This window comes from Eretmochelys imbricata, chromosome 14, assembly GCF_965152235.1.
Source record: "Eretmochelys imbricata isolate rEreImb1 chromosome 14, rEreImb1.hap1, whole genome shotgun sequence".
NCBI lineage: Eukaryota > Metazoa > Chordata > Testudines > Cheloniidae > Eretmochelys > Eretmochelys imbricata.
The window spans coordinates 13,423,169-13,450,807 of NC_135585.1; the positions used below are offsets into that span (position 1 = coordinate 13,423,169).

At 48.3% G+C, this 27,639-nt stretch overlaps 1 protein-coding gene across 1 annotated transcript in view; it reads right to left on the reverse strand.

Moving 5' to 3' along the window:
- CACNA1G (calcium voltage-gated channel subunit alpha1 G) overlaps window positions 1-12,849 on the reverse strand; it is a 151,870-nt gene extending 139,021 nt beyond the window's left edge. The window contains exons 1-2 of the mRNA XM_077832908.1: window positions 12,646-12,849; window positions 11,625-11,758 (exon numbers count right to left, since the gene is read on the reverse strand). Of these exons, the coding sequence (XP_077689034.1) occupies window positions 11,625-11,758; window positions 12,646-12,849 (338 nt within the window). The remainder of the gene's footprint in view (window positions 1-11,624; window positions 11,759-12,645) is intronic.
- Window positions 12,850-27,639: the final 14,790 nt, after the last annotated feature.

A 27,639-nucleotide genomic window follows, 5' to 3' on the forward strand; every position in this document is an offset into this window, starting at 1 on the left:
ACTGAGACCAGCCACACGCTAGGTCTTTCATAGGTACCCTGGCTGACAGCTTGGTTCAGTGATATTCTGAATGCCTAGGAGGTGGCAGCAAATTCCAGAGTAAACAGCACAAGACAGACTTCTTTGGAATGGCAACACTGGAATCAAGCAAAACCTGTGAAGCTAACAGTAAAAGCTGCCTCATTTGGGCAACTTTCCTGGACTTCTTCCAATCATCTAGTTTGACTTTGTTTCCAAGAGATGTTTGACTGCACAAGAAACACACAGATGAGCATGAAGCCTGTAACCGAGCCTGCCCTATCCCAAGGTAGAGGCTTTTCTGAGCTATGGATGCTGGCCAACAAATGCAGCACATGTCCTCGGGTACAATATGCTGGTTTCCCCCAGCAAAACCTTCCACTTGCTGCCCCAAACCACACTGGGCACAACATTTCTTGCAGTGCACAAATGCATTGCTGGTGAGATAAGAGCAAAAAGCAGGCAGTAAGATTTACTGCTCTGCTTCCATTCCCCCACCATGATGCTATCTATGCAGTGGGCAGGCTGGGTATTTGGAGAGAATGCAGAAGATGACAGAGCAGAAAATGACATTGATCTGAGATCTTCTGAATCTGATTTTAAGCATGTCAGGAACACGCCCATAAGAGTAAGGGATGTCTGATGGCTGCAGAATGTGGTACACCTGATAGTCAGCTGGTTGGCGTGCAAACTTCCATTGCGCTAGTGCTTTGTACTGGACTCTTTAAGGTTGAAGGGGTTCCCTTGAGCAGTGCCAGCTACCTCACTCTAAAAGCTATACATTTTGAGAGAGAGCTGAGTCTTCTGAACAGCCTGGAAGCAGTGAAAATAAGTGTGCTAACACCATGGATGTGACTGTATGTCTCACTTAACATGGCAGGTGGTGGTGGTGAAGTTGTAGACATTTAAGTGAGAGACACTGGTCCAGACATAACTGTCACAGTCAGGCAACACTCTGCTGTAAATCAGTGAACTTGGGCTGGCTTATGTCAGGAAGAATTGGATCCAGAGAGCCCGCTGTGTGTGGGCTGGGTGGGCCGCTGGAGTTGGTAATGAATGGATCTGGTCAGACTGTCACTCAAAGCTATTTCTTAAATAAATGGCCCTCCCTTCCCCCCCTCTTAAAATGAAAATGTTCACCAAAACCTGTCATTTTTCTGCAATTTTGACAAGAGCGCCCAAAACATGAAATGTCTTTGGTTCTTGTTTTCCCCCATTTTCTCTCCCTCTTTGTTTTCTCCCCCTCCCTTCCCCCTCTTTGTGCCCTGAAAAAGGGGGGGGAAGGGCAAGGGGAAAGCCCCAAACAGTTACTGTTTTGGCATCCTTTCCCTCTCTCCGCTGGCCATCTCAGCAGAGAGGCAGAGCCTGGAGACTGAATTGCCCTCCCACCATTGACGTAGATACCTGTGGATGAGGACTGAGCATCATTGGAGGGCAGGATGGTGGAAGTGTGACAGCTGCCATCTCGGCAACTGAATCAGGGACCTCCAGAGCTAAAAGCCCAAGCTGCTGCAGTTTGAACTGAAGAGCCCAGGGGCTCTGTAACTGGGAGCTACAACAGGTCATATCCTCTGTGCATTGGCACAGAGTGGAACTTGTACTACAGCTCACCTGTGGGTTACAGAAGCCTGCCCTGTTGCTCCCAGCATTGTAATAAAGCTTCCAAAGCTACCATCCAGCACCAGCCCCCATCACTACATTCGCTCTTGCCAGGCACTTTAGGAAAGGGTGCGAGGGTTTTGATTGAAGGCAACGAGGAGATACCCGGCCGGCACATGGCTATGTTTGAGAACGGTTGCAGCTGACATGTCAGGAACGAGCCTACTAGGTCTCCTCAGGGTGTTAGCTCCTGTTTTTCTTTCAGATCATAAAGCCCCAGGTTAAACTAGATCTGCTTCCCCCAAGGGATTCAGAAAACAGTGGACTGAGAGGAGGGGGCTGGTGGCGAGGCAGAGAGGATTTCTTGTGACACGGAATTGCAACAAACATTCTGATTTGAGAAAAGAGAGTTCACTTAAAACCATGAATACCAAAAAATCGTGCACAAGAACAATAAGGTATGTGTGCGCGCACGGGGAGGGACAGGATGAGAAAACTGGACTAAAAATAGTTAGATTGCCTGTAGCTCACTAAGAACATGAGTCTTGGTGCAGAAGCTATTTGGGATGGAAGGGGATGGAAGTTGTTACTTGCCTAGGATTACTCACACATGGTCATCAACAAACAAGTGGGAGGGGGTCAAAGTCTTTCAACCCAAAATCCACAGTCAGATTCTTTATCACATTATTTATAGAATTTGGTTTGGATCATCATAGCAGCACAAAACCCTGTACCTGAGCTCAGCTCTCCTCATCTCCAGTTCTCACCCTCAGCTATTTCTCTCACAACTTGCTCCTTCTTAGGGAAACGACCACATACACTTTTCATCCATCGCCACTGCCTTTTACCTGCCTTTTCTTGGCTCCTGAAGGAAGATCAGCAAACCCAGAAAGAATGCTTCGCACAAACCAAATCTTCATCAGCTGCATTGCGCTTCACGGGGATTTTACGGGTTCCACGTGTCTCCCAGCCCCCTGCCAACCAAAATGCTGGAGGAAACAAAGTCCACCATTTGTACCAGGAGAGTGTGGGCCTTTGCCTGCTTTAGTGGATAGGGCACATTAGAGGTTAATGAACGTGCTACAGAAGCCAGCTAGGGAACCATGGCTGGGTTTGAAGGGGGGCTAAGGGAGTTAGAGTCCAACGCCCACTGAGCACCAGCGTCCCAGGCCTAGACTGGAATTTTGCATGTCAGGTCCAATGCCAGCTCTTATAAAGACTTCCTGGTTGTGAGCACCACATGATGTGCTTTAAGGACATCACTATCCTGAAGTCCTCCACATGCCATGCATGGCAGTGTTTGGCAGAAGTTCAGGTTCAGAGTTCATCAAAAGCAGCTACTCTGTCAGCAGCCACAAGGGAAGCCAAAAGCTGCAAGATAACCAAGCTTAAAGTGAAGGTCTTTCATTGCTTCCATATTCTGCAGTTAATGCTACAGCCTGGGTGTTCATTTCCCTAATTTGTCCCACGTGGGAAAGAACCATCCCTGGCTGTGTTCAGGAATCAGACCCTATATAGTTGAGCTATTCACTCAGGGGAGTCATTTTGAATTTAGGCATTTTATTTAAATATAGTCCTCACCCAATTCTGGGCCCAATTACATACCAAAGAAAATGATGTACTAGCCCCTGCCTTGTCATCTGCCACGTGCTAATACCATTCCCCTCTACTGCGTTCAATTGTCCACACCCCAAGGTGTTCTATAAGGTACAGGTGAGGGAGGGTTTTAGGGAGTGATACTGTATTGAGGAGAGGAAAACACTTTTAGGAGTGGTAGGACAAGCTCCTGTAGAAAAGCATGAGTGCTAAAGAAGTGGAGGGGAATGACCACGAGTAATAAACAGAGGAGAAGCCCAACCTCCTTGGGAAGCAGATATTCTGCTTTGTATTTAAAGCTAGTTTGATCCTTTGTCAGCCCAATTGCTTTTGACAGGGCCCAGATGGGAACAGTTCATGAACATACAGAAAAAGAGAAATCATTCAGCAAGAGGCAAAGTTGACCTGGCAGGAGGCCTGGCAGCTGGTCAAACTGCGAGCCTGCAGATCCTCTGGAACAGATGTGTGTGTGTGTGTGTGAGAGTGTGCGCGTGAGTGAGTGATAACGTTCTGGGAACTGTACAAAGCGGGAATGTATAAGGCACCTATTTGTGTGCCTAGGAGAAGGAGAAAGAAATAGGGTTTTCTTATGGTTGCACTCAAGGGAAAGGGGTATTTGGGTATCCCAATGCAATCTGAGGGCCCAAACACAAAAGTTGGGCCGGTGAGTTGTGTACTCAGCTTAAAAAATTGGAACCGCTACCTCATGATTATTAGGATTATATTCGTGCCTGAAGGTCTGCACTGAGATAAGTACCTAACACAATGTGACTCTTTACAAACACCTAAGAGGCAGTCCCGAGCCCCAAAGAGCTTACAGTCCAAAGAGACAGAGGAATGGGTAGTGCTTCTGCATAGCCATAGTCACCCAGCAGGGTCGTAGCCAAGCTGGGAATGGAACCCAGGACTCCTGACTCCTAATCCTGTGCATTCTCCACTCAACTGCACTGTGCCCAAAACATTTTTACTGTTCCACCCTGGGGCAATGGCAGAGCCTTAACAGACCTGTGCTCATTACATTGGGTTCCCAGGCAAGGTTTGGTTGGCCACTCTATTTCCCTTTTAAAGAGTATTCTTCTATCACTAAAAGTAGGAAAACAGAATGTTATTCAAAATATAAAGGCTGAGGTCAAATTAAGACTAGGAAGAAGAGAGTTAAATGGCTGCCATTTCATCCTTGACACATCAGTACCACCTGGCTATTCCAGCCTGGGCGGTCACAGAACCTTCTGCTATTAGGAGATATTAGCAGGATCTCAGAGTGGTACATGATGGCTGCCTTGTCTTCCTGAATTCCCTGCTCTGTTGGTTCAATTCAGCTAGACCCTTAAAGGAGACACTGTCAGATGGTGTATTCTCAGAATTTAACCATTACAAGTATTGTCTGGTGGGGAGTGTCTTCAAAATTCTGCATCTCCAGTTTTATTTGCAATTACGCCATACTATCCCTAACCCCCTGTTCCCTCAACTACAACACCCCAACAAACAATCCCAGTAAAAAGAAAAAACCACAACAAAAGTCACCAACAGGCCTGAGCCAAAGTCCATTCAAGTTAATGGCCATTGACTTCAAGCCCTAGTCTTGTAGGACTTACGCTAAAAACAGGACATGGTAACACGAAGAAGAAGAATGCTTTAGCGCAGACTAGAGGTGTGCACAGTTTGTTGGCAAACACCCACCACACTTTCCTCCTATGATTTTCCTAAGTAACAGTATCTTTCAAAAAAGGAAACAGGCAGGAGGGGAGAAGTGGGGCTTTTCTATAAAGCGCCAGATTGTGCCCGCCTTTACACCCATAGGACCTTTAGGGAGGTGTAAACGAGGGCACAATCTGACTCATGATTTCATTTGTAGTGTTTGTAGTGAGGGCAGCTTGAAAGTTTGAGCGAGTGCTTGATTGGTTGGCTGAAAAGGGCGGGAGTTGGGAGTGTTTTGTTTCAGGTGAGCCTGGCTGTTTAAAAAAGCCGGTGCTCCGCGAACCAGCTGAGCGGCGGGGGACAGCAGATCAGCAAACAGCAGGAGTTTGCCTGGGAGTTCGCCTGGAGTGAGCCCACTGAGGCTTACACCCTAACGACTTCTCTGAGTAATTACTGCATCTCCTGAGGAAGCTCATAGTAGGAAGGTAATATGGATGGGGAGTGTTCAACTGTTGTGACCTGTTTGTCTTTCTTCCAGAGGACAGAAGTGACTGTGTGTGTACAAAGTGCAAGCTGGTCTCCATATTGGAAGAGAAGGTTCAAGGTCTGGACCAACAGGTATCAACCCTGCATTGCATAAGAGAAACTGAAGATTTCCTGGACAGATGTCAGGATATGCTTCTACAGACACAAGGTTCTGAAGATTCAGAGCAGGCTGCGCAGCGCGGACAGGACAACGGTGAAGAAATCTAGCAACATGTGACCTCCAGAAGAAGAAGGGGGAACATCCATGTACCAGCAACGCGGATACAGGTAAGTAACCGTTTTCATGTTCTCTCCACAGGTACCATTGCGGGAAGTGGCCCAGATGATACGTCTGGGGGAAGGGAGTAGAAGGAGACTCCACCAGTTGAAAGGCATGAGATGCACTGTCCTAAGGTTGGGGGTTCCACGACCACCACTCCCAAGAGAAGGAGGCGGGTGGTGGTGGTCGGGGACTCTCTCCTCAGGGAGACTGAGTCATCTGTCTGCCTCCCTGACCGGGAAAACAGAGAAGTCTGCTGCTTGCCAGGGGCTAAGATTCGCGATGTGACGGAGAGTCTGCCAAGACTCATCAAGCCCTCGGACCGCTACCCCTTCCTGCTTTTCCACGTGGGCACCAATGATACTGCCAAGAATAACCTTGAGCGGATCACTGCAGACTACGTGGCTCTGGGAAGGAGGATAAAGGAGTATGAGGCGCAAGTGGTGCTCTCGTCCATCCTCCCCATGGAAGGAAAAGGCCGGGGTAGGGATCGTCGAATCGTGGAAGTCAATGAATGGCTACGCAGGTGGTGTCGGAGAGAAGGCTTTGGATTCTTCGACCATGGGATGGTGTTCCAAGAAGGAGGAGTGCTAGGCAGAGACGGGCTCCACTTAACGAAGAGAGGGAAGAGCATCTTCGCGAGCAGGCCGGCTAACCTAGTGAGGAGGGCTTTAAACTAGGTTCACCGGGGGAAGGAGACCAAAGCCCTGAGGTAAGTGGGGAAGCGGGATACCGGGAGGAAGCATGAGCAGGAGCGTGTGAGAGGGGAGGGTTCCTGCTTCATACTGAGAACAAGGGGCGATCAGTGGGTTATCTCAAGTGCCTATATACAAATGCACAAAGCCTGGGAAACAAGCAGGGAGAACTGGAGGTGCTGGCAAAGTCAGGGAATTATGATGTGATTGGAATAACGGAGACTTGGTGGGATAACTCGCATGACTGTCATGGATGGGTATAAACTGTTCAGGAAGGACAGGGAGGCCAGAAAAGGTGGGGGAGTTGCACTGTATGTAAGGGAGCAGTATGACTGCTCAGAGCTCAAGTATGAAACTGCAGAAAAACCTGAGAGTCTCTGGATTAAGTTTAGAAGCCTGAGCAACAAGGGTGATGTCGTGGTGGGAGTCTGCTATAGACCACCGGACCAGGGGGATGAGGTGGACGAGGCTTTCTTCCAGCAAGTCACAGAAGCTACTAGATCACACACCCTGGTTCTCATGGGCGACTTCAATCATCCTGATATCTGCTGGGAGAGCAATACAGTGGTGCACAGACAATCCAGGAAGTTTTTGGAAAATGTAGGGGACAATTTCCTGGTGCAAGTGCTGGAGGAAACAATGAGGGGCGGAGCTCTTCTTGACCTGCTGCTCACAAACCGGGAAGAATTAGTAGGGGAAGCAAAAGTGGATGGGAACCTGGGAGGCAGTGACCATGAGATGGTTGAGTTCAGGATCCTGACACAAGGAAGAAAGGAAAGCAGCAGAATACGGACCCTGGACTTCAGAAAAGCAGACTTTGACTCCCTCAGGGAACTGATGGGCAGGATCCCCTTGGAGAATAACATGAGGGGGAAAGGAGTCCAGGAGAGCTGGCTGTATTTTAAAGAATCCTTATTGAGGTTACAGGGACAAACCATCCCGATGTGTAGAAAGAATAGTAAATATGGCAGGCGACCAGCTTGGCTTAACAGTGAAATCCTTGCTGATCTTAAACACAAAAAAGAGGCTTACAAGAAGTGGAAGATTGGACAAATGACCAGGGATAAGTATATAAATATTGCTCGGGCATGTAGGAATGGAATCAGGAAGGCTAAATCACACCTGGAGTTGCAGCTAGCGAGGGATGTTAAGAGTAACAAGAAGGGTTTCTTCAGGTATGTTGGCAATAAGAAGAAAGCCAAGGAAAGTGTGGGCCCCTTACTAAATGAGGGAGGCAACCTAGTGACAGAGGATGTGGAAAAAGCTAATGTACTCAATGCTTTTTTTGCCTCTGTCCTCACGAACAAGGTCAGCTCCCAGACTGCTGCACTGGGCAGCACAGCATGGGGAGGAGGTGGCCAGCCCTCTGTGAAGGAAGAAGTGGTTCGGGACTATTTAGAAAAACTGGACGTACACAAGTCCATGGGGCCGGATGCACTGCATCTAAGAGTGCTAAAGGAATTGGCGGATGTGATTGCAGAGCCATTGGCCATTATCTTTGAAAACTCATGGTGATCGGGGGAAGTCCCAGAAGATTGGAAAAAGGCTAATGTAGTGCCCATCTTTAAAAAAGGGAAGGACGATGATCCTGGGAACTACAGGCCAGTCAGCCTCACCTCAGTCCCCAGAAAAATCATGGAGCATGTCCTCAAGGAATCAATTCTGAAGCACTTAGACGAGAGGAAAGTGATCAGGAACAGTCAGCATGGATTCACCAAGGGAAAGTCATGCCTAACTAATCTAATTGCCTTCTATGATGAGATAACTGGCTCTGTGGATGAAGGGAAAGCAGTGAACGTGTTGTTCCTTGACTTTAGCAAAGCTTTTGACTCTGTCTCCCACAGTATTCTTGCCAGCAAGTTAAAGAAGTATGAGCTGGATGGATGCACTACAAGGTGGGTAGAAAGTTGGCTAGATTGTCGGGCTCAACGGGTAGTGATCAATGGCTCCATGTCTAGTTGGCAGCCGGTATCTAGTGGAGTGTCCCAAGGGTCAGTCCTGGGGCTGGTTTTGTTCAATATCTTCATTAATGATCTGGAGGATGGTGTGGATTGCACCCTCAGCAAGTTTGCGGATGACAGTAAACTGGGAGTAGTTATAGATACGCTGGAGGGTAGGGATAGGATACAGAGGGACCTAGACAAATTGGAGGATTGGGCCAAAAGAAATCTGATGAGGTTCAACAAGGACAAGTGCAGAGTCCTGCACTTAGGACGGAAGAATCCAATGCACCGTTACAGACTAGGGACTGAATGGCTAGGCAGCAGTTCTGCAGAGAAGGACCTAGGGGTGACAGTGGACGAGAAGCTGAATATGAGTCGACAGTGTGCCCTTGTTGCCAAGAAGGCCAATGGCATTTTGGGGTGTATAAGTAGGGGCATTGCTAGCAGATCAAGGGATGTGATCGTTCCCCTCTATTCGACATTGGTGAGGCCTCATCTGGAGTACTGTGTCCAGTTTTGGGCCCCACACTACAAGAAGGATGAGGAAAAATTGGAGAGAGCCCAGCGAAGGGCAACAAAAATGACTAGGGGACTGGAACACATGAGTTATGAGGAGAGGCTGAGGGAACTGGGATTGTTTAGTCTACGGAAGAGAAGAATGAGGGGGGATTTGATAGCTGCTTTTAACTACCTGAAAGGTGGATCCAAAGAGGATGGATCTAGACTATTCTCAGTGATAGCAGATGACAGGACAAGGAGTAATGGTCTCAAGTTGCAGTGGGGGAGGTTTAGGTTGCATATTAGGAAAAACTTTTTCACTAGGAGGGTGGTGAAACACTGGAATGCATTACCTAGGGAGGTGGTGGAATCCCCTTCCTCAGAAGTTTTTAAGGTCAGGCTTGACAAAGCCCTGGCTGGGATGATTTATTTGGGATTTGCCCTGCCCTGGGCAGGGGTTGGACTAGATGGCCTCCAGAGGTCCCTTCCAACTCTGTTATTCTATGATTCTATGACAAAGACCATGTTTTTTCTGGGGAAGCCTTGAAATGAATCAAAACAAACCGGTCCAGGAAACCCGTGAGTAAGACTACGCTCCACACCGTACTCCTTCCTCAGGGTCCCCAGGGCCTCCCCTAGCCCATGAGCTTTGCTCTCGTGGTTACGACGACGCAGTTGGACACTCCAGGGTGCCGTGGGTACATACTGTAGTTGTACAGCTGAACTCCTTCCACCCTCTCTTCTGTGACAAACATACAGCCAGCCATCTATTTCTTTCAATTCCAGTCTACAAGACACTCCCCTCCTCTCCGAAAGCAGGCCACTTCCAAAACTCCGGGCACCCCAATATACAGTTGAAAACACAGTAACATGAGGGTTACAAAGCATAAAGCTGCCTGGGACACCTCCCACCTAGCACACTCATTCCACCATCAGCCAGGTGACTACAACTCTTCCTGTGCCTTCCCACCAGCCAGAAACCCCTCTTGCAGCTGCCTTGGGCCTCTGCCAAATGCTGCTCAGAGAGAGGCCTGGCTGTCTGCTGGGATGGGCAACAAATTTGGGCATTTCAGATGCTGGGTCGGGGGGAAGAATATTCCGGGGGGAAGCAAACCTTACAGGGAACTTTCTGCCAGCAGCCCCCTCCCCTTTATAACAGGGCAGGGCTCCAGCTCCTTTGTTGGTGGCTAACATGGTTTTAGGGCAGCTTTGTGCTGAGAATCCATACTCATAAGGGCCTACCTAGACTGTAAACTCAACTAAAGTGGGGGAATGAGTTATAATCCAGCCACACCTTTGCTTTTTTTTTTTTTTTTTATAAACATAGAAATTGCCAGAGTGGATCAGCACCATGGTCAGTCTGGTCTAGAATCCTGTCTCTGTGGCCAGCGACAGTGGCCAGCATTGGGTGCTTCAGAGGAAAGTGCAAGAAATGACCTGACCTCTAGTAGATAGAGACTAGCTAAAACCCTGATGCATGAGGGTTAATGTCTCTTCTAAAATGCTTGCTTGCATTAAGTATTGTCACACTGGATAGTCTTTGTTCTCATAACTGTATCCAATCCCTGCTGAAATCCCGCAAAGTTTTTGGCTTCCACTGCATCATGTGGCAGTGAGTTCCACAGTCTAATTACACCAAAAAAAAAACATTTCCTTTTGTCACCTTTGGGTTTGCCACCTTCTCATTTCCACGGAGTGTCCCCTTGCTGTTGCCAGCATCCTGCCCTCACATGTGCAGGCTTGTGCTGCCAGCAGGCTAAGCATGCAGAGATGCACCATACGCTGTAAGCCAACTGAACAAACATGCAACCACCTCCCAGTAGCCCACAAGCTTGCTGCTGACTGCCCAACCTGGGAAATGACGCAGTTGTGGTTTATTTCTAGGATCCACCAATCCATTCCAGGAAATTCCAGTGATATACACAAGGAAAAAAATAGCCTGATTCCCAGAGGTCCTTGGGCTCTCCGCATGAGTAGGGAGGTGAAGCAAGGGCCTCTGAGCCCTTAATGTGTCAAGGCAACTCAACTCTTTGGCTGTGAGCCAGGAATTTTTCTTGTGGATTTCCAGCCACAGCCAGGAGATTCTCGGGTGCTAGAAGAGCTTTTAATTTAAACCAGGTGCCTGTGAAAGGCAAACACTCATGAAAGGCAAAACTTGGTCGCTTTCCCTCAACAACAACAACAACGGGCAATCACGCACACTTCACTGAAATATTTCACTTGGAACCAGCTCCTCGCTTGAAACGAGCTGCTGAAACCTCATCCATTTGGGCAATCTGCATGACACAAACTACCAATATTTCTGGAGCCAGAAAAATAGTTCAGACGAGTGCCAGCTGAGACTGCCTGGAGCTGCCGAGCGAGAGATCTTACAGTATGGAAAGCACACGGGCTGGCGGAGAACAAAGGAAAACCGTTTTTGTAACATTCCCCCCACTCACTCTTTTTGTTGCTGTTGTCTGTAAACTCAGTGCTGCCAGGGAAGGCTGCTATCCTTCCCGAGCAGGCGGATGCAGCATAGGGGGATAGCAGGCACTTGGAAATACAGGCAGAAAATGTAGCATCTTGTACGATCCACTGCAGAAAATAAATTTCCCAGCAGTCTCCTCTTCTACCGCCAGGCTAGGGTGCTTGCCCCGCTGGGAAGAGAAGTTGATAACTACAGGTCATGCGGGAACATGGTTAGAGTTAGCAGGGTCCTCTCGCTATCCAGTGGGGACCAGCACTTTCCTTTTCCTCAGAGCTATGCTAATAAAACAGTGCTGCCAACCACCACCGAGGGCTACACCTAGAACCACAAACCTCCCACGCCCTGGCATTCTCCTGACTTACCCAGCTATGACAATGAAAAAATCCAGGCGATTCCAAGTATCTCCCAGGTAGCACTTCTTCCCGAAAATCCCTAGTGCAATCATCTTGACTATCATCTCCACAGCAAAGAAGGCAAAGATGAAGTCATCAAAGCTCTAGAAAACAAAGCAACAGCAGGAGGTCAGAAGAAAAACACCTGCCCCCCGCAGAGTGGCAAGTGAAGGGAGTGTATCTGATGGTGAGAGAACACAGCACACGATTACATTGTTATGTCAGAGGTCAATCCCCTGACCGGTGACGGAAGAACCAGTGCACTGTAGACCCAGGGAGGGATGCTATTTTAGCTGTAGAGGACGATAACCCATAGTTCAATACATTTTCTCCAGCAACTTCCCGCAATTGGTACTTTAAAAATCACGTTAATGTTAGTGCTGCTGAAAGATATGAAAGGCCTGATCCAGAGGCCATTGGAGTCAATGAGCCTCTTCACTGATCTGAATGGGGTTGGATCAGGCCCTGATTAACAGCACTGAGAATTCATATCACCAAGCAGACACAGATCACAGAGCAGCAGTGCGTTTTCCCCTGCAACGTGCCTCCACCCTACTCGGCTAGGAAGGAACCAACTTTTGTGGGAGAGGATCAGAGAGATTTAAGACTCTGTCTGCACGGCAAACCTGACTGTTCAAAAACAAAACCCAACTAGTTTCAAGCTGGGCTACATTGCGCTGGCTTATAGGGGCTCTGCCTATCACCACTGAGTGTGCCTTGGTGCAGTTAAATCAATGGCTGGGCCCTGGTGGCTGAAACCCCCAGTGAAGGGAAGAACTCAACCTCCCCAAGGCATGCGGGTGGGAGCAAATACTGACGTAGTTGTGATCATGCTAGTTTTCTCTGTGTCTGGTTTTGGAGGCGAAAACAGGGAGTCACCTTTTGGAGTCCCGTGGATACTTGTGAGAGCTAACAATCAGGGAGGCTTTGTGAGCCACCTGCTGCACCCCTCCAGTGGGGTAAGATCAGTAAGGTGAATATATGCCCATACCTGGAGAATCCTGCAGCGTGGAGAATCACAGGCCATGTCTTCACAGGGGTGGAACATGCCCAGTGTCACACAGTTGAGGAGAATCACCAGCATGCTGAGCCTTTCGAACCAGGTGCACGGGAGGTCCATTAAGGAAATCAACAGCCCTTTTAAGACACAAGCTGGGAAGGTTCCACTAGAACTAGACACATGATGTTTGCTCATGGATAGAAGGAAGCTAAAGTAGCTTAGCACCATTAGCACCATTAGCACCAAGGTAATGAGGAAGGAAGGAATAGCAGATTGACCAGACTTATTACAAGCAGGCCTTTTTTTGTCAGACTCCCCAAGCCTGGTCCCCTTAAACATGGCCATTCCCTTCCTGACTGCAATCTCCACTAGAACTGACCAGCTGGTACAATTACTTCTGCATGAAACAAACTTCTAGCTGGGGAGAGACTATTCAAATTAGACTAAGGACTTCTCATGAGAGCATCGCCATCAAGGAAAAACCTCTCAGTGCTACTGAACACATCAGCACTGGCTGGGAGTCCCTGCAGAACTCCCCAAAATTCCCAAGGTTCTGTTCTAACAGGCATTGGGTCTCATGTGAAACCTGGCATAGATTCTATGGAGGATGAGTTCTTCAGTTATTTTGAAGTCACAGTTGGCAACGTGGGTTTTTCCTTGGACATTAGAGCTCTGAAAAATCTTTTTTTAAATATGCCTTCTTTCAACCTTCTTCCCCAGGGCCCTGAGCCAGCACGGTACATAAGCAAGTGCCAAATTTAAAGCATCTGAATAGTCCCCACTGAAGTCAATGGGATTATTACCACATGTAAGGTAAGGCACATATTTGAGCACTTGCTGAATTGTAGCCTAGATTCCTACCTAGCTTTTTACAGGAATCCTATACTTCATGTTTTTATAAAAGTTTAGGTAATTTGCCTTTAATTTTGTAGTCCGTCATAACGACACACAATCTAATACCATGCAACTTTATTTTGTATAGCGTCTTCCATGCTAGCCATATCCCACCAAAGCTACCATGGGAAAATTTGCCATCATTTTGTTATGCAAGTACCAAAATGGTATCTGGGCACAATCAGTTTCCATTCCTAGCGTTTTATAGAGACACACTGGAGTAAGTAAGGGATTGCACTTTCCATTCCTAGTCCAAATCAGCACTGGCTGGAACATAAACCAACTGCCTAGAAGGAGAGTGGGAGTCAACCAAGTCCACCCCCCAGATGGCCACATTTTAGAAGAGTTTTAAATATCTGAGCTGCATTGGAAGAGATTTTGAAAGCTGTTACTTTCTAGGACAGGCCAACTGGAGCAGCAACAAAGCCACATAAGGAAGTTTCAAACCTGGTATTGAGCAAAAGGAATTTCTCTGTGTCCCTCTAGTGGACATTTCCAGTGATTTCAAGGCTACTGTGGACATAAAGATGTTAAAGAAAGGGACCAATTCAATGCACTTTAGCTTTACCACTCAACCGAGCACCAGGCTCACCTGCCTCAACCTTGTGTTTGGCTTCAGCTTCATTTGAAGGACATTTTTAAAGCCTCGATCTCCAGCCACAAGAGAAAGAGGGACGTGTCTGATCGAGACACTTAACCTTGCATCCAGAACGTTTCGAGATCTCACTTGCATCCCTTGTCACAGATTGGCAGCTGTGTGGCCTTTTATTTGGCTCTGGCACATTCTTGAGGTGTCTGACCGTAACTGTTCCTTCGTATGGCACTAAATAACAAATCTCTCTCTGGTGGGGCTTATCATATAGCTGCACCGCAGGATCTTTGCAGTGTTTACCACTGGGGTCCCAGCATGGCTCTGAAGTGACTAAACAGCTTCGGCGCAGGCTGAGCGGACAGCAGAGCTATAGAACACAGGCTTGGCCACAGAGAGCTTTTCCATGGGCAGTAAAAACTCTGTAAGCCAAACCCCAGTTAAGTGAAACAGTGGAGCAGCAGTGGGACATGTGCCCCAAAGGCTGCTGGGCAGTCAGCTGAAGAGGAAGACAGACAGAGAAGATGCCCAAAAGGCCAGCCAAAGAGAGGGGGAGAGGAGCTAGGGGAAGAAAAACTAACGAAGCACAGATTTCTGTGCAGAAGCCCTTGCATGTAATACCCAGGCTGAGCCCATTCAATCCTGTCTCCCTCTAGTGGCTGGCTCCAACAAGAATAAAGCCTGCTACCCACAGACAGCTGAAGGAGATGCTCCTTTAGCTGAAGGAGTAAGAGGTCAGACTTTTTGGTGCTGAAGGTCCCAGGGATGACTGTGATAGGCTTTGTTGCTTATGCCTAAAGTAGCTCTTCTGTTGTGGTCAGGCAGCTTGACTTGGGAGACACCATCTGGTTAGACCGCTCCTCTCCTCAGCTATATCTGGGTTTCCCCTGATTATCTGACATTAGAATAATCAGGATGCTACTGTACAATGATGTAGCTTTCTACAGGTCCTACCTATGGAGCAGCAGAGGAAAAAGCTCATCAATGCAACCAGGGGCCGCCCTCATTTCAGACCCAGAGACATAATCCATGGAGACGACAGATCCCAGCACGCACTCTGCTACTTGATCCACTCAATCAGATCAAGATGATGCATTGCAGTAGTCTCAAAGATGACAGCGGCTTCCATCCACTCCATTTTATACAATGGAAGCCTGGCCTTTGGGAACTCAAAACACTTCCAACGTGGCCCGAACTGGACGAAGTTTGGGAGCCCATACTATATTGTTATTCACCTTAAAAGGTTAGAGATGAAGCCGACCTGACAGGTGTCTCAGTAAGTGCTGGGCCAGGGACCTTGGGGCATTCCTCTCTTGTGGACTTTCCTACATAGATTCCTGTTTAATCACATGCAGAGGAGTCAGGATTTGTTTAGCTGGATCTTTTATTCTGAAAAAGTGTTTACATGGTATTGAAACAGAAATTCCAACTGTCAGGTTGCAGTTACAGCCTGGAATATTTATCCCAAATATAGTCCGATGGGGGCACGCATACACGGCCTAGCAAAGGAGAGGCAGAACTCTGAGAGATGGCAGAGGATGTTCCCTGTATTTGATTGGGTTGGCCAGCATCCATCTGTGGAGCCAGTGACTTCCACAACTCTGCCAGTGATGAACTGCAAAGCCTTAAAGAAAATAAAGAATAAAAAAAAGACTGTTTAAGATCCCAGATCAGCAACAGAATGCGTGTGTCAGACAAGAGCTGTGCAAAATATTCAGCGCCGAACCAAGAGCACTTAGAATTAACCTTCTTAGTGATATAAGAGCAGACAGACGAAAGCTTCCATGAGCAGGCCCTGTGTCTTGTAAATTCTTCCGGGACCATGGAAAATGCCAAAGGCAGGTGTAATTCTCCTCGCGCTGTCTATTGTCAGTGGAAATTGGGAGGTAGAAGGTGGTGCTGCTTTTGCTAGAAGTTCCTTGGCGCATGTACATGGTATCATCTGGTTCCCCGGCTGGCAGAGCACAAAGGCTCCTTTCATGCAGAGAGGTGATTGCTGCAGCATGTGCCCTCTCCTGCTTTGTGCCATTTCCAGGTTGTTTCTTCCGCAGAGGTTGGAGCCCCAGGGTTCCCTAATGCCCACTTGCCAGGGCCAGTGGGGTGTGTGTCTATTGTAGATGCCTGGCAGCAGCAGCGAGTGTGGCTCCTTGCTGCAGTGTGAAGGAGGAAGGGCACTCACTATCCCCACAATACCATTGTGGGTGGGGTAGGAGGGAAAACAATGGCCTTGTCACATGACCTCCCCTAAAGATACCAGAGGATGGACAGCTGGGTAGTTAAGGCACTGGAAAGGGGACTCAGGAGATCTGGGTTCAATTCCTGGCTCTGCCACAGACTTCCTGTCTGACCTTGGGAACATTATTTAATCTCTGTGCCTCGGCTCCCCCATCTGCAAAATGGGACGTTACTACTTTGTGTATTTACATTGTAAGCACTTTGGGACAGGGACTGTCTCTTATTAGGTCTATGGGCAGCACCTTGCACAACAGCGCCCCGAGTTCAGTGGACACTGCTGCAATACAAATACCAATGAGTTACCAAGAATATTTCCCCTTTTCTCTGTCCAGCCTGAATTTGTCAGCCGCTTCCTACACCCTGCAGATTTCCTCTTCCTCAGCTGATAAACAACAACAGAGTGTGGAAAATTGTGATGGCTTCAAAATGGACAGAGAGGGGGAAGCCTCAGGGCAGAATAGCAGCAGACACCACAGACCAAGCAGTATTAAAAAAGCTTGTCGGTGCTGCAACACAGATGGAACTTGGCCTGGCCAGTATGGGAACTGTGCACCTCCAGAGAGATATCACGGGAGTAATGCAGTACAGGTAACTACAGCTGGAAGCTGCCTGCACTGCTTACAGTCCCCCCCAGAGCGTGGAGAGGTATCTAGTGTTATTAGGTCTCATACTTAATGTAAGCCTTGCGCAACTTATCACACCATAAGCAAAGTATTTGGGACCAGATTCCAATCCCCTTACTCTCCCTGAGTAGCACTTTTCTCCATGAGAAATCCCAGTAAGTCAGTGGAGCTACTCATGGAATAAGAAGTTATTCAATGTGACTGAGGAAACCAGAATCTAGCCTTCATTTAATCCCTTATATTACAATGGAGGGACTGGGCATGGGCTCAGCAACTGGACCTCACTGCCTGGAATTCCCCTTCCAGTAGGAAGGTAGACAACACAGCGACATTGACTAATGCAGGCAATTCTTCAAGGAATTATATTTGTGTATACTAACTGTACACTCCCTGGAAAACTATTTGGATCCTCTCTCACATCACAGGGGTAATGAACAGTGACTACAGGACTGTAGCTTTAGCCAACATGTTGGTTACAGTTATGGCTTGCTACATAGTCCCATTCAGTCTATGGCGGTGGGGTCTAAATCAGTGTGTTACTTTTTAGTACCGCCCCAAGGGGGCTGCTTAAAGCTGTAGGTTCTGCAAGGAAGCCTGCTACGTAGGTTAACCTAAGAGCTCAAATCTCTCTCTGATGACCAGGCCATATAGAGCTGGGCCCCTCCTGCCTGCATAACAGCCGGCTGGGTCCTCCTATTAAGACCATGGCAAGGTCACAAGCAGAGCTACCAAATTTTCACCATACACAACTACTCCCCTTGCTGTGTCATGTCAAAGCACTTTACCCAAGCTGCCTTCCCATCGTGAGTGTCACGCACAGGGACGGATTCCTGAGTGGGGAACACGTGGGGATTTGACATGTAAATCTGATTAAAACGTAAAATCTGTTTAGTCGAAGAATCACAGCACAGCGAAGGAATTATATTGGTGGAAACCAAAAGGAAAGCAGAGGGGAAGAAAAGCCCCATGCCCCCTACGGAAGCCAGCACCTCAAGCAGTATATCAATATCTGGCCAGTGATATCCACTCCATAAGCTCAGGTTATTCACGTAAAATAGCCTGGACTGGAACAGCCACACCTGGGGAGCTGAGATGCTGCCTTCTCAAAGCCATGTGAAAGCTCGTTGTCATTACCCACTGAGCATCCAATGCAACAGGCCAAGTGGCTGCGGACTGCAGGAAGACAGAAGTGAGGATAGCAGGACACCAAGCATTGCTGTCCTTCCCTTCTCCAGTAAAAGTGCTAAAGCACCAAGACCAACAACTGTTTAAAGAACCTACAACTAAAGAACTTGGCAGCGTGTGTCCTCCCCACCACCACCTCTCATGCCAGTGTAAGTCCCCAGAAAGTGAGAATCAGAAAGGTTTGGGCCAAGGAAAGACAAGGCCAGCCCTGAGCCTGTGATGGAGGAGGGTGGCAGCAAGTGCTCCAGAGTAAGGACAATTCTCACCATCTCAAGGCACAGCAGGCAGGTGCCACCGCTGAATGTGCATTCCGTGAGTTGGGCCAAAGGCCCACCAGGGGGCTGCTCCCAAGGGAAGGTTACACGGTAGTAACTGGAGTTCCGTGAACACAGGGCTGCTGTAGAGTCACACCGAGGGACTTGCAAAGCAAGGCACGTGACTCCACCCAACAGGGATGTGCAAAGGCCAGGATCTGAAGGAGGTGGCAACAGGTGGGCAAGAGAGCTTTATTTTGTCCCTTATTTTCAATTCCTGTCAACTGGATTGAAGTTCACAAGCCTGGCACATATTCGGAATGCAGCTTATATTTGGAATGTGAAAATAAATAATTAAAAAACCCAGGGAGCTTTCCCCTGACCAATCCAGCTCCTCCTTTCCCCGTTCCCCCTGCTGATGTGGGAACATGGAAGGCTGTGTTCAGATATCGACAGCTGCTGAGAGACAAGGCAGCGAAAGGGTTATCTTATTGTCCCAAGAAGGGTGGAGAGTGGGGAATATTCTTTGCATTCATTTTCTCCCAGCACATTTTCTTTTAAAATTTTGTAGTAGTGGGGGAGGGGGTTGAAAAAAAAGGGATACCTTTTCCCTTTTAAACCCCACCCCCCATGGATTTGCAAGGGCTCCTCCCAAGCAATCGCTCATCTGTCCATGAGGGAATAAATGTGTCTTTTGTCAGGGTGGCTTACTTGCTTTTTTTTGTTTTCACGCCTGATGCAAGGATGGAATCCCTGTCTGAGCGCTCCGCTGAGCTGAGCCCATTGTGAGGTTGCTAAGCAGGTCACGGGGGATTACAGAAGTTACGCAGAGTGTTGCACAGAAGGGAAAGCTGACAGGCGGTCTATCCAGCTAGTGCTGGGATTCAAGTCTTTTCCAGGGCTCCACAGCAGGGATGAAATGCTGTTATCTCAGAAAACTCCTGGGCATGCGTGTCATTTATAGGAAGTATTTGAACTCAGTGAAGACTGATTAGGAGGTGGGACAACTCTGAGCCGCTCCTGGCTTATACATGCCCACTTTCAAAACACAGACAGACACACATTGAATCTCAGGTGTCAGGCCCAGGGCACCAGTACATTAAAGGTATAGCCAGCACCCACTTCCCGCAGGCAGATCCTTCCTCCCAACTCAATCCCCAGGAGGGCTAAACTTCCTCAGGTCCCCCACCAGATCAACTCATGACTGCAGCCCACTACTAAGTCCTTAATCTTCTCCCAAGTGAAGGAGCCCAGTTTGCGGCTTCCTGATGCTGACTCAGACATACTGCTCCAGCTAGGTGGGCTCAGATCCAGGGGCCTGAATCTCAAATATCCTGCCTTCATCTGCCCCAACACAAGCCGTCACACTCATAACAGGCCCGTGTCTCCTCTCACTTACCTGGGTGAGAATCTGGAATAAACACACAGCAGTTAATGGCGTTATCGCAAGGTCCTAGCCAGCCAAGATACACAGATGGCTCCATTGTTACAGTATCTGAGCACCTCACTCTTTAATGTGTTTATTCTCACAACACCCCAGTGAGATTGGGCACTTCTGCATATGGGGAAATGAGACCCAGACAAAGTGACTTGCCCAAGGTCACACAGGTGGTCTCTGGTAGAGCAGGAAAGTCAGACCAGGGTCTCCAGAGTGCCAGCCTAGCAGCTCAACCACTAGACCAGCCTTCCAAGCAATTGAGAGGAGAGCCAGGCCCGAGCAGGACCCTACAACTAGACAAGCTGTTCCATGGGGCTGCCCATGTATTAATGCTCATTACTAGATCCATTGGGTAAGTTACGATCAAATGACAAACAGCAAATCTGCTGGCTGTGAAAGATCACCAGGTCTAATGGAGACCAGAGGGTAACAGTCTGCTGTAGTCATTTCAGACACCACACCCCGCTGCACACAGAGCATTTAGCGTGTGCACCTAATCTCACCCTTAGGAGAAACGAACACAGACAGCCAAACTCTGCTCTCAGCTGCACATGGATTTCAATAGGGTTGTTAAAGAGACCAGAAACTGGCCTTGGGCCTTTGTGCAAGAGACAGGCAAGGTAGATGCTACAGAGCCAGGACCCGCTCCAAATGCGAGACTCCTGGCATCAGTGAGGTCATGGTGCTGAGGCAAAGGCCAGGGAAGTGATGGAACAGCAGTCACTCTGCCATGCTACCGCAGCTGTGCCAGGCGGGGAGGGATAAAACCCAGAGAGGGAGACATTTTACTGTATTTTATTTACAATTGCGGGTCAAATTGTGTCTCCTCCTGCTGAGGTGCACAAGTGGTGCGGAGAATGATGATGTTCCCCGTCTCCATCTGTGCTCTCAGGATGCCTCAAGCCACCTGTCTGGCAGCTGCTTCTCCCTCTTCAGCTTCTTACCCCATGCCTATCCGGTAACGTGGGAAGTGACACAACTAGCATTTGTCATGTTACACAAGGAACCTGTGGCCACCTGCCCTCCCAGCACACCCACTTATAGCACGGATCAGTGACTCTGCCTCTGTTTCTCTCCAGGTCTTCAGATTCTCCATCCAGTCTCCAGGGCCTTCTGGATCAATAGCCCTCTGGCTTGGTCATGTAAAAGTTCTACCCACTTCTGAGGTACTCAAAGTCCAAATCTCCCATATTCTTCCAGTCCCTTAGGGAGGCCCTGCTGGCACCAGTCTTCCCTAGGTCCTGGCCCCAGCCAGCCTTCTCCAGCATAGTCCTGCTCTTCACCCCACTCAGGCCATTACTGAGCTGGTCTCTCTCTTTTTTAGCTTCTCCTTCAAAGCCTGACACCTGCTTCAGGTGCCACAGGCCCCCCAGCATCCCCATGACCCTCTCCTGACGTGTGTGGTGTTCATACATCCCAGCACAGAACCTCTCTCCTGCTTCCTGAATTTCACCCCAAATATCCTACCAAAGTGTGTTTATTTTCATGGGCTGTGGCTCATCTTGGTTCTAACCCGCATTGGAAGCGGAACTGCCAGGATAAAAATAAAAACCTTTACCCCATTCCCAGCCTGAAAAGAAGCTCAGTGCTCCAGAGAGCCCATGACGGAGGGAGCTGGATTGCGTAGTTCTCCACCCTGTTTTACCAAACCAGACAGCTTCAAACAGTTTGGGCGATCATCCAGAAAGCTGGGGGTCCTTTTCTCAGGGGGGCATTGTAAGGAACCCATGTTCAATAACAGAGCCAGGTATTAAATCAATCACACGCACAAAGCTGGGGTGGGAAAGAGCAGACCAGAACCCTGCTCCTTCAGCTTCAACACCACAGATCTTTACCACTTGAGCTTAGGTAGCGCTCCCTTTGCTGCTGACAGGTTCATGCCATCTCTCTGGGCTGACCACCAGAGAGCAATAAGCAGTTACTCATAGGTACAAAGTCAGCTGTTACCAGGTTATCCAAATCCAAGGGAACTTCCAGACCATAATAGGCTCACTCACCCCTTGCTGCCACAGCAGCCGTGAGGCCACCGAGGATAGTCACCACTGCTCACTGCCCTTTATCCTCCGACAGAGCCGAGAAGGACCAGAGAATTATTCCTTAGGGCAGAGAGCTTGGCATGCTGCTGGTGGTACTGGACAAAACAGGGTGGCAAGAGCAAAGAGCCTGACTCAGTTCTCACCTTTTCCCTGTCCCCCAGGGTCCTCAGCAGCATCTCAAAATGCAGGGCCGGCCCACAACTTTTTGGCACCTGAGGCGGGGAGCTCAAATGACGCCCCCATACCCCCTCACTTGGGCCAAAACTTTGAAAGGTCTCAATTCTGCCTTCTTCCTGTTCTATTCCTCTCATGGTATTGCTCTGCTACCTACCCCAATAAAGGAGAACTAACAACTTAAAATGACATGTTCAAAAAATTTAAGTAACACTTAACTTTCAAACGCCTGAACAGCAAATGTAACTTTTCTTGTTTGCGTAGTAAACACTGGCATTTTTATCTGTTTGAAAAATCAAAGTGGTGCTTTCCGTGCCTTCTTGGTTGCAAAGATTTTAACTGTTTCCTGAAGGTCCACAGTCTGGGCCAGCTCATGCTCTATTGAGATGGTTGCAAGGTCGACCAGCCTCTCCCGTGTCATTGTGGAGCATAGATGTGTTTTTACTAACTTCAGCTTGGAGAATCTGCGTTCTTCCACTGTCAACTGTTACAGGAAGTGTTAGAAGTATGCGCAGAGCAACAAAAGCATTTGGAAAGAGGGTGGTCATCTTATTTGTGCACATATATTCCAGAACAGCCTTTGGAGTTGATCCTGCTGAAATGTATATTGAAAGGGCTTTTAGTTCATCACCTAAATCACTCACATCAATATTGCCCATGTTACGTGTCAACACTGTCTCTAGTGCCCTGCATTGCTGGTGTAGGTCTTCTTCAGGTATAGTGAGGAGTTTTGGAATATGATACAACATCCCAGATATACTGCTGTGTTCCTTGAGCTGCATGAAACGTTCTTCAACTGACTGTATTGCACAATCTAGCATCTGGTTAAAGAACTCAACTTTGAATTGTTGTTTGGGGTCTCTTATGGGATTATCCCATGCCTCGTAATCAAAATGTCTTCTTCTTCAGTGACTCTTGGTATTCTTGAATGGGCGGGAAAATAGCTTCAGTGTGAAGTTCCTCTGCCAACTTCCATGCACTCTTCAGAACGTTGTGAAATCCCTCATCTAAATGGTAAGACTGTTGGTATGACTTTGCTTTGTCCAGTTATTCCATTGCTCCAGATATATTAAGGTCAACACCTTGGAGTCTCTTGCTTACAACATTTATTTCAAACAGTACGTCATGCCACAACACTAAGCCACACAGAAATTTGAAGTTATGTATGTTTCTGGTGATTTCATTTCCCTCTACCACTGTTCTCCCATGAACAGTTCCTGTCATAAGCATTATCCTCCATAATGGCAACTATGGCATCATCTATCTTCCCAGTTTGGTTTTTGATAGGCTTTATTGCCTCCACTCGACTTTCCCGTCATGTGGCACTCAGTGGTTTCAGAGTCAGAGAGGATGTTTCCAGATGTTGCTTCAAAATTTGCCATCAATGAGTTGATGCAGAGAAAAATGCATAGATGCTTTGAATTACATTACAAAATTCAGCAGCCTCACTAGAAGCTGATGCTGCATCACTGACCACCAAGTTCAATGAATGAGAACTGCATGGGACAAATAAAAAAAGCTCGAGGGTTTAACTCTCGGATCCGTGTCTGCACTCCTCTGTTCTTTCCTCTCACGTTGGCACCATTATCTCTCAGGTCAGCTGTCGCAATTCCCGTATCTTCCAGCTTTTTAAGAAGCACTTTTGTCATACCAGCTCCTGTAGTATCATCAATCTCGATAAATTCTAGAAAATGCTCTCTGACAGGCACCATTGCAGGGACATTCTCACTAGGTTCTGTTGTTGTTACAAAATGCACCGTTAAAGTCATTTGTTTCGTCTGGCTGATGTCAGGTGTGTAGTCCAGAATAACAGGGTCATATCTTGCTGACTTTAGATCTGTCACAATCTTCTGTTTGACTTTTGTTGCCAGTAACTGTATGATCTCATTTTGAATTGTTTTTCCAAGGTAGTGGTGCGTGTACATTTCTTGGGTGGTGACTCTTCTTAGATGCTTTTGGAGTTCAGCATCAAACTCAGCCATCAGCTCCACAATGTTAAGGAAGTTTCCATTGTTTGGCACATACAGCTGATCTGAAGTGCCACGCAGTGCTAGGTTTTCGGTAGCAAGCATTCTCACAATGGCAATGAGCCTTTTCAGAACATTTTGCCAGTAGAGACACCCTGATGCAGTCTTCTCCTCATGCTGATCATCTATGGCGGCCTTTAACCTTAGTCTCATCTCAAGCTCTTTCCACCTATAGAATGCTCTCTGGTGATTTGCTGCCTTCTCGTGGCATGCCAGATTTCTAGCCAGATTTTTCCAGTCCTTTGTTCCTGCAGAACCCAATGTGGCTGGAACATTAGACTGGAAACGTTTGCAATAAAAATAGTATGCAGCATTCTGGGGTTTTGAGCCATAAGTCATGGCTTCTCCACTTTGTCACCATTGGGGATTTCCCACCAGTAATGTGTTGGATGGAAACTTCTATTTTCATTGTCTCTGGGGAACATGAAGTTTTTCACTTGCGGTGGCCCATGCAGTACAAGGAAGTCTCTCAGGCTACTGCTCAAGTGGGTCCACAGTCCTGTATCATCTAGACTCAAGGAACTAAACTCAGCACCATCTGTTTCTTGCGCCTCCACCACACTCTTCTCTGATCTACACTTTTCTTCAGCAACGTGCATGGTTACATCCATTTGAGATGGAGATATGGATGCTGCAGTAGCTGCCTGGTCACCTGCACTCTGACTAACTGGAAGATCAGGTATCTCCTCACCATTCACTCCTCACTGGGGCCGGAAGGCTCACCGTGAACATTTGTGTCTATGTATCTCAGGAGAGCTCCTTCCTGCTTAGATAGAAAAGCTTCCTTTGCTTTTTTTCTTTTTCTGAATGTTGCCCCAGAGGGGTGTTTTCTTCTTTCACTCATGACTGCTGTTCTGTGCCAGCTATAGAGGCTCTCAACACTCAGTTGAAGGGGACAAATAAGCAGGCTGGTAGCAGGGCCTGAGGGAGGGAAGATATCAGTGTTTTAAGGGCCTAACTGGCTCCTACTACTTCAGTTGACTGCCTGTGCTCCTCAAGCAGGTTCAGGGAAGCAGCAGGAAATAGGAAGCTCCCTGAGAAGCCAGTGTTAATCAGTCCAGGCTCCCGGGGTGCTAGAGAGGTACATAAGAGGCTCCTCCTCCTCTCTCTCCCTGCAGCTCCTGCTGCTTTCTGTTATCACCTCTCATCTTTTCTCCTGCCTGCCTGTTATGTGTCTTGTGCTCTCCTTCCTCCCGCACAGCACTCCACCATCTCTGTGCATCTAGAGCAGAGAGAATACATACGCACCAGCAGCAGACACAATTTTCTACACTCTGGGTCCTAGTGGTGCCCCCCCAGTCTGGCACCTGAGGCAGCCATCTCAGTTCCCCTCATGGTAAGGCCAGCCCTGTCAAATGTCAACATCTGCCTTTGTCTGGTGACAACTGCACAGCACAGCTGAGAGCCGTTGAACGGAGGAGCAGAGGCACCTCACCGGGATTTGAAGTAAGAACCAATAATTGTGTTTTTTCCACCCTTTTGTCTTTTTAACAGCCAGCTGGCAGCGAGACAGGGAAGCCAGCTCAGATAAGAGCCACACTCACCATATGGGGAATTCCCACTAACCTTCCTGTGTTGCTGAGAAATGGCTCCCACTTTACTAGTATTACCAACACTAATTAACCCCTCCTAACACTGCAGACAAGGGAGGGCAACAGCTCATTAGACCCTGAATGGAGTTGTTATAACAATTGGCCCTTCCATTACACCTTCCACGCCTGGGCAAGAAAACTGCTTTATAAACAAATACACACACATGTGCCTGGAGAGGTGAGGTCTAGCGGTCTGAGTACCGGACTGCATGCCAGGAAATCCGGAATTCTAACCCTGCTTCTCAGGCCAGTTCCCCTCTAGGAAGAATCCCAGCTGATGCATCACAGTCAGGCCAAATTCCTCTATGCCATCCCGCATGTGGCTACAGCATGCACCCCCCAGGTCTGCTGGTAATGCAGAGGACATAGGGCACAGATCTCCAAGTCAGCTCGCATTGCTAGAGGACCGATTAGTGCACCCGGGAAGCGTAAGGACTGTTACAGCTTCCCCCCTGCAGAGGGGCACTAGGTGAAGTAGGCTGCATATGCCCTTCTCCCCCTAATCATGGGCACTCATGCAGGCCCAGCCATACTCCAGGTCTCTATGCTTGCAGACCAATTACTGTAGAAGCACACAGTAACAATTCCCCAGGGGCCTGATTGATACACTCTACAATCCTGAGACCATGCATACCTCAGACTGCATCCCCCTCCCCCCTTGAGCCCCCAGCCATGGGCCCCCAGCCACATGGACTTGAACACAAACACCCCCCCCAACCCATGGGCCTGACTCATCCCATATCCAGACTCTCACACTGCATAGGCCTGAACCCATCTGTTCCCAATGCTCAGAGCCCAAAACATTCCCACAAACAAGGCTTCATGTTTCCTTCCCATTCCTCCTGCAAAGCCAGTACCAGGACAGCCACCTCCTGCGTGCCCCCTCTGGGCTGCAAAACCACTCCCCCTCACAGTCCAGGCCATAATCAAAGACTCCCTGTCCAGGAGCCAATATATTTGGTCTTTACCCACATTGGCCCTCCCATATCTGCCTGTCTCCTGCCTTGGTGGGGCTCCCTAGCCTTCTTCCCCAGTGCAGGATCTCAGTTCACCATCACTCAGGCGCTTTTTGGCTAGACAGTAGGCACTGACTTCCAAGCTCCTGCAACCACAGGATCTTCCCTATGGCAGCTTTACCTCCTCCTGGTGCTGCTTCCTGAGCTTTTTTAGCCACCAGGCGCTGCCCCACCCTCTTAATTGGCCAAATCGGCGCACCTACACTGGCAGAGGAGCACTGGACCTGCTTCATTTACTGGGGCCAGCCACCCTGCTTCCGGCAGTAATTTATCTGCCCGCCACCCAAACAGACGGGGTCTCTTTGTTGTGCCATTTCTATGAAGCATTAGAAATCCCTGTCGCCGTGTGCCATTTTGCAGTAACAAACATTCCTCCCGGAGAAAAAGAAAATCAGAGTGGGACAAGATTTTATTGGCTGCTGGCATTTTTATTTTCTAATTTTATCTGCAGCCCCTTTTATCAGCATATTGCTCTCTGAAGCAAATAAATTTCAGTCTAGTATAACACTTCATCCTGATTAAATATTCCCACGGAGGAGGCAGGCGATGGGAGTGAGTTGTGCTCTGGGTGAGATGTTAATGCACAGCTGATGAAGCTGAAGTCCCCCGCCCCTCCAGCCCAAAGGAAACTTCAAGCTCTTTCTTCTGCTAATGGGATTTTCGGAAATGCACAAAGTGCTGATGGCTACTGCTTTGTACCTCCAGTTGTTTGAGCTGAGTGGCTGATAAAGGAAAACTCTTCAATTAGCAAGAGCAGAAAGTGCTTTATTGAATTTTTCTCACTGCTGTGGTAGCATGGGGGTTGGGGAGCAAAGGGAGAGATTTCTCCAGTTCCTAACTGACAGACTCAGCAAAGGGTACCAGTAGTTAGGGCTGGATTCACAGGTATGCTCTGGCTGCTTTGTGCTGCTCCAGCAATGCA